Source organism: Cydia pomonella, chromosome 27, assembly GCF_033807575.1.
Source record: "Cydia pomonella isolate Wapato2018A chromosome 27, ilCydPomo1, whole genome shotgun sequence".
NCBI lineage: Eukaryota > Metazoa > Arthropoda > Insecta > Lepidoptera > Tortricidae > Cydia > Cydia pomonella.
In genome coordinates this window covers 5,783,874-5,794,115 of record NC_084729.1, presented here as the reverse complement: position 1 = coordinate 5,794,115, position 10,242 = coordinate 5,783,874, and the positions used below count along the sequence as shown (strand labels likewise).

The 10,242-nt window shown below is 39.9% G+C and overlaps 1 protein-coding gene across 1 annotated transcript in view; it reads left to right on the top strand.

Moving 5' to 3' along the window:
* The first annotated feature begins 8,829 nt into the window (after positions 1-8,829).
* The window catches only part of LOC133532498 (uncharacterized), a 6,243-nt gene continuing 4,830 nt past the window's right edge, over positions 8,830-10,242 (top strand). The window contains exon 1 of the mRNA XM_061871208.1: positions 8,830-9,984. Coding sequence (XP_061727192.1) covers positions 9,966-9,984 — 19 coding nt within the window. The 5' untranslated portion in view covers positions 8,830-9,965. The remainder of the gene's footprint in view (positions 9,985-10,242) is intronic.

Here is a 10,242-nt window from a genome sequence, read left to right as displayed (position 1 = left end):
GTTACACATCAATATCGCTTTAAGTAACAACTTGTATGTTTTCGAGCTGGTCTTTTAATTAGATGTTTAAGCAAAAAAATATTGTTAATAAGTCAAATAAATTTTTTGTTATTTGTATTTTTCACGCTCCTTATTTCAACATATCGCAAGCTACTTGAAAGCTTTGAAGAAAATTAACCAAATAACTTAGACATTTTTCAGCAGTATGACAGTAACTCTATTAAATTCCTTTAATAAAGGTCCAGGTCCGACTTATACTCTGTATCTTAAGGTATTTAAATAAAAGTAAACACAATCTACCCTCAGGCTCCTAAAGCCAGTTGAGGGTAGATGAAAAATTTTATATCCTCAAATAATATAGGTTAAAGTCAGGTAGTTCAGTGTCAGATTCAGACGGTCGGAACTACCCGAAAATGTACAAATTTTTGTTTACTTTTTTTTTAATACCTAAAGATACAGAGTATAGTGTACGGCCTGAGTGGACGCTCGGAACGGAGCGTGCAGCGTGGCGTCGGGCTAACAAGTGCTGTGAGCAGCGTGCACTAAGGCCGCTCCTGTACGTTCGCATCTGTTTAACATGCACGCCGCACTTACTCAGCCCAGGTTTCAAAAAAAGAACTAGTCCTGCTGCTGAGCTGCTTTAACTTCAAATATAGAAAAAATATGTAAAAAATATATTGCTAAGTAGCAGTACTGATAAATTCGCTACTAGACGCTAAATGTCGACTTCGAAAATAACCCGCGTTTTGGTAAGAACACTGATGTATCAGTACCTCTAGTGTAAATTTAATCGACATCATAACGTGACGAACGCGTTTGCGTTAAGTCTCATTTTGTATAGGATTTTGAGTTTCCAAAACGTCCCGCTTGGCGCGCTCTTTCTAAATCACATACAAAATGAGACTAAACGCAAACGCGTACGTCACGTTTCGAAATCGAATTTATTTACACTAGTGGTACTGTATATATTAAATCGGAATGTTAAAATTGAAATTCTTGGTGCATATGTGGTCGATAAATCGTACTACACTTGGAAAAGGGTTAGGTAGTAGGGATATCAATCTTATCGTGTACTCGTATCCCTGAAGTTTTTGAAAAAATTAGTTCTCTCCCGGGTTTATGAGTTTGTTAAAAACTCGATACTGATGGTTGAACAATTTGAACAGCATGGTTTTATTAAAGGTCATAATCTCACAACTAAAATTGGGATGGTGCAGAAGAAATTTCTTTGTTTACTGAATTTGCTTAGCAGTCTTCAATTGTGCGTTTCTCCAGAAACTTCCCGCCTCGCACATCTAAACTGTGGACTGAACTGTCACCTGCGGTATTTCCGGACCGATACGACCTTCAAACCTTCTAGAAAAGAGCGTACTCCCATCTTAAAGGCTGGTAATGCACTTATGACCCCTCTGGGCTACTACCACGAAAATCGAAGTTCGTCAATTGCGGGCATTTTTCTGTCACCCGAAAGTAGTTTCGTCTGAGTGAGAGTAAAAGAGAAAGATCCCTGCAATTTGCGAATTTCGGTTTTCGCGGTAGGCGCCCCTGGGCCCCTGGGTGTCCATGAGCGCCATTAATCGCTTACCAGGCAATTCCTCTTCTGCTCGTTTGCTTCCTGTCATAAAATGAAGAGACCACGTCCAGTCTCTGATCTTTTGTCCAAGTATAGCATGCTGTCCCTTGAGAACAATCACATATATCTAAGGACGAGCCTTACGAGCAATAAGAATGAGGCCAGTACAGCAGTGTCACGCACACGAACTCGAGCCAATCGTGCAGTCTAACGCCGCAACGGGATTGGTTGATGAGTTCGCATCGCGCGCGCGATTGGTCGCAACTAGTTGCATTAGACTGCACGATAGGCTCGAATTCGTGAGCTGAACTAGCACCATTCTGAGTGACCGTAAGGCTCGTCCTTAGACATATGTCAATGATTGATAACGACGAGTGTGAACGCCGGTACTTGAATGCTGGGATGATTTGGCGGAGAAATGAGTGCTAATACCTTTTCAATAAAAAATTGGTTTAATAACCAGAAAAATACAAGGTGTAAAAAAATTATAGGTTAAATAGCACGTATTCCATTTGGTGGCTTGAGGACGAGTGAAGGACGCGGCGCTGTCGGTAAAGCCGTAGGCTCGCGTCGATCGGGCAGGTTTCTTGGCGTATGCGTGTGTGAGTGGTGCATCATGTATAGTTTGCACAAACACATGCTAGGCGTTAACATGTTGCGGCCTCAGGAACGAAGTTCGTGTCTATGACTGGTAGCGGGCACAGTCGGTTGCGCGGCTCGTCGAAGAGTCCCCGAGGTGGTGTGTACGTCGGCGACGCGGGTCACGCCGTCGGAGCCGGGGTAGAGGCGCGTCACGCGCCCCAGCAGCCATCGGTTGGGAGGCAGCCGGTCATCTTTCACCAGCACCATCTCTCCTAATTGGAGTTGCTGGCCTTGCTTGCGCCATTTCTGTCGTTTCTGGAGCTCTGTAATATATTCTATATAATATCGGGACCAGAAATGGGCTTTTAATTGTTGAATCCTCATATATCGTGAGAGAGTAGGTATCGCCGCAGGGTCAGAGCTCTGAGGAGAAGGCAACATCGTTAGCGTTCGTCCGATTAAGAAGTGAGCGGGGGTGAGTGCTGTAAGGTCTGAAGGGTCGGATGATAATGGGGTGAGAGGCCTAGAATTAAGGGTAGCCTCGATGGAAGTGAGAACTGAATTTAAATCTTCATATGTTAAGTGGGCTAAACCTAAGACCCTTTTTAGGTGGTATTTTACAGATTTTACGGAACCCTCGGCCAATCCATTAAAGTGTGGACTATATGCTGGTGAAAATTTAAAGTTTATGAACAACTCAGATGCTTTTGAGCTGATGTAGTTACTGTTTGATTTTAAGAATTTAGACAACTCATTACATGCGCCTGTGAAGCAAGTCCCATTGTCTGAGAAAATATTTTGAGGCTTTCCTCTGCGGGCGATGAATCGATCTAGTGCTGAGAGGAAAGTGTTACTACTTAAATCGGTGACAAGTTCTATGTGAACTGCTTTTACGGCCAGACAAACAAATATGCAGAGGTACGACTTTATCAGTCTACTGCCTCGACCTCTTCGGTTCAGTATCATGATTGGTCCGGCGTAGTCACACGCGGTATTAGCAAAAACATAGTCAGTATGTAGCCGTGGTGAAGGAAGATTGCCCATTATGGGTTGGATGCTCTTGCCTGCATAACGACGACATCTAATGCAATTTTCAACGATTTTTCTCGCCAGGTTACGACCATTGATAAACCAGAATTTGTGACGCAATATTGCAAGTAATAGTTGCGGAGGTGCATGTAAAAACATAGTATGATAGTGTCTAAATATTAAAGTGGCTAAATGATGCTTTGAATCAAGCAATATTGGGTGTTTAGTGTCATAATCATAAAATGAGTTACAGAGCCTGCCACCTACTCGTAACAGTTTATCATTTGTGTTATAAAATGGATTCAACTGTAGCAATTTATTATTGGCAGACAATTGCCTTTTGTTTTTTAATAAGTCATATTCTGAGATAAAACTTTTAAGCTGAACGAATCTGCACATTGAATTCAAGGACAAATTTAGTTCATAAAGTTTTATGTAACCAGTGTGTTTGTTTTGCGGGTTACGACAGTTGTGAATAAACCGATGAACGTATGCGATTATACGTTGAAGCTTACTGATTCTAATTCAAAGAATTAAGAAATTTGATCATTTACTTGTTTATCATAATGTTGTAAGTGTAAATTAATGTTATGGTTGCAATGGACTGTATTAAATTTTGATAGTAAGGTTTGTTCTGATGAAACTGTAAATAAGAAACCCAATTTGGTTTCCCATAAAGTTGCGTTTATTTTTACCTAATGGAATTTTATGAGTACCAAGTACTGACCAAAATATTCCTGATCCAAGTAGCATGTCTACTGGAGCAGGTACATCAAATGTGGGATCTGCCAACCTAATGTGTGGCGGTATGTTTAACGTTGTACGGTCAATTCGAGACACTGGCAACGGTTGAGTTATACGTGATGCTACTAAACAGGGCACCTTTTCATGATAATCATTGAGTAATGACGATATAAGTACGTCGCAACTTTTTGACAAATGTGATGTTTGATAATTTAATCCGTCGACTATTGTCGGAGCTGAAGAAGTAGGTAAGTTTAATTTTGCGCATAAACTTTCAGTAACGTAACTCGCTGTTGAACCATTATCGAGTAACGCTCGTATTGTTTGTTTTTTACCACTGTGGTCTGTCACTTGAATTAAGACCGTTGACAGTAGCATGCTATTATTATTTACGGCTGACATAGAAATTTCTTGAACTGGACTAGAAAATTGTTCATCGTCGTCAGGCTGCGGCAAAGAATGCAGCGCGACGTCATTTGACGAAGGCGCAGGAGTTGTATGTTCATGCAACAGACTATTGCGCTGTAATCCACATATGCGACACGAATTCAGCCTACACGTTTTTTTCATTGTGACCCACGCGTAAACAGTTTAAGCAAACCTTGAGTGCCTTAGCTTTATCAACGCGAGCTTGTAATTTTAATGTTTTGAACTTTGGACATAGATACAGTGCGTGGTCTTGATTGCAAAACGGACAAGCGTACTTGCGAGAAGTAGTGGGGGAATAAGTATTAGCTGTCAACGCCTTCTGTCGACTGTGCGTAGTGTCGCTAGACCGACGTTTTATATTAGAGATTTCAGTTGATTCTAGTAAGTCAGCCCGATCTTTAAGGAAATCGTTAAACATTTGAAGTGTAGGGAGCTCCTTTAATTTATTCCTATACGATTCCCATTTACGATGTGTAGTTGTATCTAATTTGCTTGATATTATTTGAATTATGAGAACATCCCAATGCTCAGTAGGGAGATCAAGTGATTTGAGTGCTCTTAAGTTTTTATTTATCGTGTCAATAAGGTTTCTTATTGATCTAGACGATTCTTTTGACAATTGTTCTATTTTAAAAATTGCCTGAATATGATTGTTCACTAAAGATCTTTTATTATTATAACGATCGCAAAGTAGTTCCCAAGCTGATGTATAATTATCACTGGAAAAATCTAAAGATTGAATCACTACCGCGGCACTACCCTTTAGCGCGGCGCGCAAGTAATGAAATTTATTAATGTTTGGAATTGAATTATTTGAATGTATGAGACTACTAAATGTGTCACGGAACTCCAACCAGTCATGATAATGGCCCGAGAAGCTAGGCATATCTATAGTAGGAAGTTTAAGTTTTGTCCCACCTCCAATCGCAGTAACACAAGAACCTGTCTCCGAGCCGTGGCCGCCCGCAGAGGCGCCCGGCGCCGGCGCGGCCGCCGCCAGCAGCTCGCGCGCGCGCGCGACGAGCCCGAAGTACTTGCTCTCGAAAGCCTCGCGTTCTTTATACTGCTCATCTGGAATTTCCAATTCGTTCTCTATATCACACTGAACGGAGTCAAATTCTGAATATATTTCTTCAATTTTGATAAACGGTGATTTAATTCAGAAATTTGCAATCTACTCAAGCGATCACAACTTTCGACAGTTGTTAGATGGCTTTCAAACAGCGTAAGCTTAGCTTTGAATGAGGCACGCCTTTTAATTAAAGGTTTAATATCAACCATTTTAAAAATTATAAATTAAAGGCAAAATAATGAGTTAATTAATTGAGTATATGTGTCAGTGTAAGTTGGCACTGACAGCTTGTTTATAGCTAAAATGTAATTTATACGAACCAATGCGATGAAATGAGTTGCTAGAAAAACAACAGTTGCAATGCAATTAAGTTCAAAAATAAAGATTTGAAACGATTACTTAAATTAGTACAAAAGCAGCGGAGTGAGGGTGCGCGTAAAAACTGCAAAAAGTCAAGCGGTGCAAGCGCGTAGCAACAGCTCGCAGCGAGCGCGCGGTGTCCGAGCCAGCCAGGCGCCAGCCCAACAGCGCGGATATCGGAATGCACTAGAACACGTGAAATAGCACTATTTAAGTACGTTGTTATATACAGTTCACACTCACAACGAAGCGATGCCAAAAAACTAGAACATCTGAAATGCAATTTATAAGAATTATGTTAATTATTAACGAACAAAAGGTATTCCAACCTTTGTTTAACAATAAGGAAAATATGAGCAATAATGCACGAAGCGTAAATGAAGTGATTGCAAAGATAACAGAATTAACCTGTTTATGATGAGAATGCGAATAGGAAATATTGTTGCTAAGTGCAATTAGAAATAACTCGTTAACAGAATAACGGATCGTTAACGTATTTAAGTATGTATAAGTATGAATAATTTGCAAAATAAAGGATTTGCGAATAACGTGCAATACGTTTATAACGGCAACACAAAATAATGAATTTGTGAGCGTTAATGAGAAATATCCGTTAACGTTATTAACCTTAACGTTACTAAAAGGTATATGAATATGATATGTCTTGCAAAATGAAGGATTTGCAAGAAACGTGTAATACGAATGTAACGACAACACAAAATAATGGATTTGTGAGCGTTATTAAGAAATATCCGTTAACGTTATTAACCTTAACGTTACTAAAAGGTATATGAATGTGAGAAGACTTGCAAAATGAAGGATTTGCAAGTATAACGTGAAATACGTTTTTAACGATACCACAAAATAAAGGATTCGTGGACGTTAATTGCAGAATAAGGGTTACGGGACAAATATGTAATTTAATTGGGAAGTAAATACAGGAAAAATAAAGGATTGTGTTTGAAATTAATGATTTCGGAACGAACAAACGGAACGAACTTACGGTTTGCCAGTCTCACTTAGAACTTAACTTATAAATGATATTTCCCTGTGTCGGCGCCGTCGATCTATTTGTCTCCCAACTCTCACTCTCAGATTTCTTCTCCCAATCGTATTTGTCCTCGTAGAAATTATCTTCAAGCCACGTAGAAGTTGTAGATGGGTATAAAATCGGATGACTCGTCCTATTTTCAATGAATCCGATGTTTGAAATGATTGAAAACTTCCACGTAGTCACAGCCAAAATCACGTCAGCGAAGTATTTCCTTTGTTCTTTGTTCGTCGCTGGTAAAATATCCGGGGTCGTAGGTCCAAAATGTGAACGCCGGTACTTGAATGCTGGGATGATTTGGCGGAGAAATGAGTGCTAATACCTTTTCAATAAAAAATTGGTTTAATAACCAGAAAAATACAAGGTGTAAAAAAATTATAGGTTAAATAGCACGTATTCCATTTGGTGGCTTGAGGACGAGTGAAGGACGCGGCGCTGTCGGTAAAGCCGTAGGCTCGCGTCGATCGGGCAGGTTTCTTGGCGTATGCGTGTGTGAGTGGTGCATCATGTATAGTTTGCACAAACACATGCTAGGCGTTAACAACGAGCAGTTGCTGATGCAGTGATACTGCGCAACATCGATGTAGATTGCCTGCAACTTTCGCGGAATGACCAGGGGGCCTATCGCGAAAACCGAAATTCGCAAATTGCGGGAATCTTGCTCTTTTACTCTCACTAAGACGTAATGAGAATGACAGAGATAAATGCCCGCAATTGATGAATTCTATTTACGCGGTTATAGCCCAGGTTCAGACACTTATTTAGTTTGCCGCATACAGGATCCAATGCAGGCACGGGCTCCTAGTGTAAGGACGCCAAGCATGAAGAATTTCGTTTATTGACCTGACATTTCCTATCTCTATCGTGCGTGCATAATTATTTTTATTTTATTTTATTCGGGATTCTTACTGCCTAAAATACATAGGTTAATAGACTTATCTACTAGATGCAAATTACAAGCTTCCACATATATAATGCTAAATAACACAAATATGAAGGTCTCGAAATAGCCAAATATTACACTAAGTATATAAGTTGTATTCAAGTCAGAAATTATGAACGCAAAGTTATGATGGGTATCGTTAACTATCTATTGACAATAATATTTTCAACAATATTAATTTTACTATGGAACAAATCTACATCCGGCATATCGTTCAGTTCATTAAATAGCCTAGTTGTTCGAGGAAAGAAACATTTTTTATGAATGTTATTGCGAAAAAGAGGGATACGTAGCAAGGGCCTTCTGCGCAATTGCGAGGCAGGTATATAAAATTGTACTTTACTCACTAAATCTATATTGCTGATCCGTTCGCACAGCGGCATTGACAGCAATAAAGTTATGCGCATGCGACAGGCAGGTCAATGTACGAAATTCTTTATACTTTATACACCACAACAAGTTTGTATTAAACGTAGATTTATTTTCAAATGTTCCCGTGCTTATTAAAGACTGCTGCTCTAACATTAATAGTACAAAAAATAGACAAGTAAGCAGTGATCATTGTATTTCATTATGTGTAACTGTAAGTTTACATAGATTATACAGTTGAAATAATGTTTGCATGTTGCTAAGTTTACATTCTAATACTACTTATGTTCTTAGTCAGATATGTTTAAGGAAACATCTTAATTTATATTGAACTAGTTATGTTGTTGTATTTGTTCTTCACTTGTATGCTTTTGTTTTATCTCTATGTAATAAAAATAAAATAAAACCCTTTTTCATACAACTCTAACTACCTAACCTCTTAAGTTCATGTTTATATATATATAGTCCTCCTCATCGTTTTCGATGACGGCGACCCCAAATAAACACATTATGGACGTTGTCTAGCATGAGCCCTAATGTGGCTGGCCAGGCCGAACTTGCTCTTAAATACTCTATTGCACGCGTGACAATAAAGTTGGCCAGCTGCGTTGAACGTATACACGTAGGAGGGCTTAGGTCTCTCTTTCCGTAACTGGCGTTTCATGTCTAGGCTAGTGAGGCGGTTATCTTCGAATGTTTTGACACCGTTATGGATGGTAGAACGCCAAGAAGACCTCCTTCCAGCAAGCTCCTCCCAACGCTCAGGGTCGATGGCGCAAGCGCTCAGATGCCGTTTGAGCACGTCCTTGTAGCGCAGGTGCTGACCACCGTGCTTCCGCTTACCCACCGCCAACTCAGAGTAGAGCACAGCTTCTAAATTTTTATTTTTTTCTTAATTTTTTTTGAATCTAGATGGGAGACCTCACACTTTAAATATCTTGGGAGCACTATCCGGCGTGATAACACCCTGGCCTCGGAGATACCTTCACGTATCGCCAACGCCGCTGCTAATTTCGGACGACTCACAGATCGCGTCTGGAAGTCCCATGATCTCAAGCTCGAGACAAAAATTAGCGTCTACAGGGCGCTAATCATCCCTGTCCTTTTTTTTTTATAAACAAAACTTGGAGCGATCACTAATATTATGAGAAAAGCATCGATAATTGAGTTTTTCGATGAAGGAAATCCCTACCTATCATTCTTTTTGCCCGTAGAATTAGAGGGCGTACCGCGAACACCGAAGTTCGCAAATTGCGGGCATCTTTCTCTGTCGCTCTAATTACGCCTTACATACATACATATAATCACGCCTATTACCCGAAGGGGTAGGCAGAGACCACGGATTTCCACTTGCTACGATCCTGACATACCTCTCTCGCTTCCTTCACTTTCATGACATTCCTCATACACGCTCGTCGGTTTAGGGTGCTCTTGGCCTTCAGGATTTCCCCGATTTGATCAGAGAAAGTCCGCCGAGGTCTACCCCTTCCAGCTCCCTCTTCTACTTCTCCCTTATACACTCTCTTTGTTAACCTTCTTTCACTCATTCTTAACGCCTTAATTGGATTAAAAGAAAAGATGCCCGCAATTTGCGACCTTCGGTATTCACAGTAGGCCCTCCAACAATAACAAACAGTCGTAATGTATAAGCAATGATAGAACGATACTTAAACATTTTAATTTGACCGTGTTTTACAAGGCACTTAGGTATGTTTCCAGTAATTACTTTTCACAAAGCACGGCACTCATTTCACGCGACATGGTATTTTAATCGTTTCCACCATTTCATTTCTAACTTGGTCTTGACGGCGAAATGTTACGGACTATTTTATGTAAGTTGTTATAATTTTGTACTTACGAGAATGTGTTTAGAATAAAATAAAAATATTTGTAAACACATAAGAAATAAAATACATATAAGAAACAGGGTACAAAGAAGAATGTGCCACGATACGGCCTCGTCTCAACATGTTGCTGGCGACTTCCGGCGCTCAACATTCAAAAGTCATTTTAGTTCCAAATAAAGATGTAAATTTACCAATTGAACTAACATTTTTGTATATTAAAACACTATAGGGATTGGACAGGAT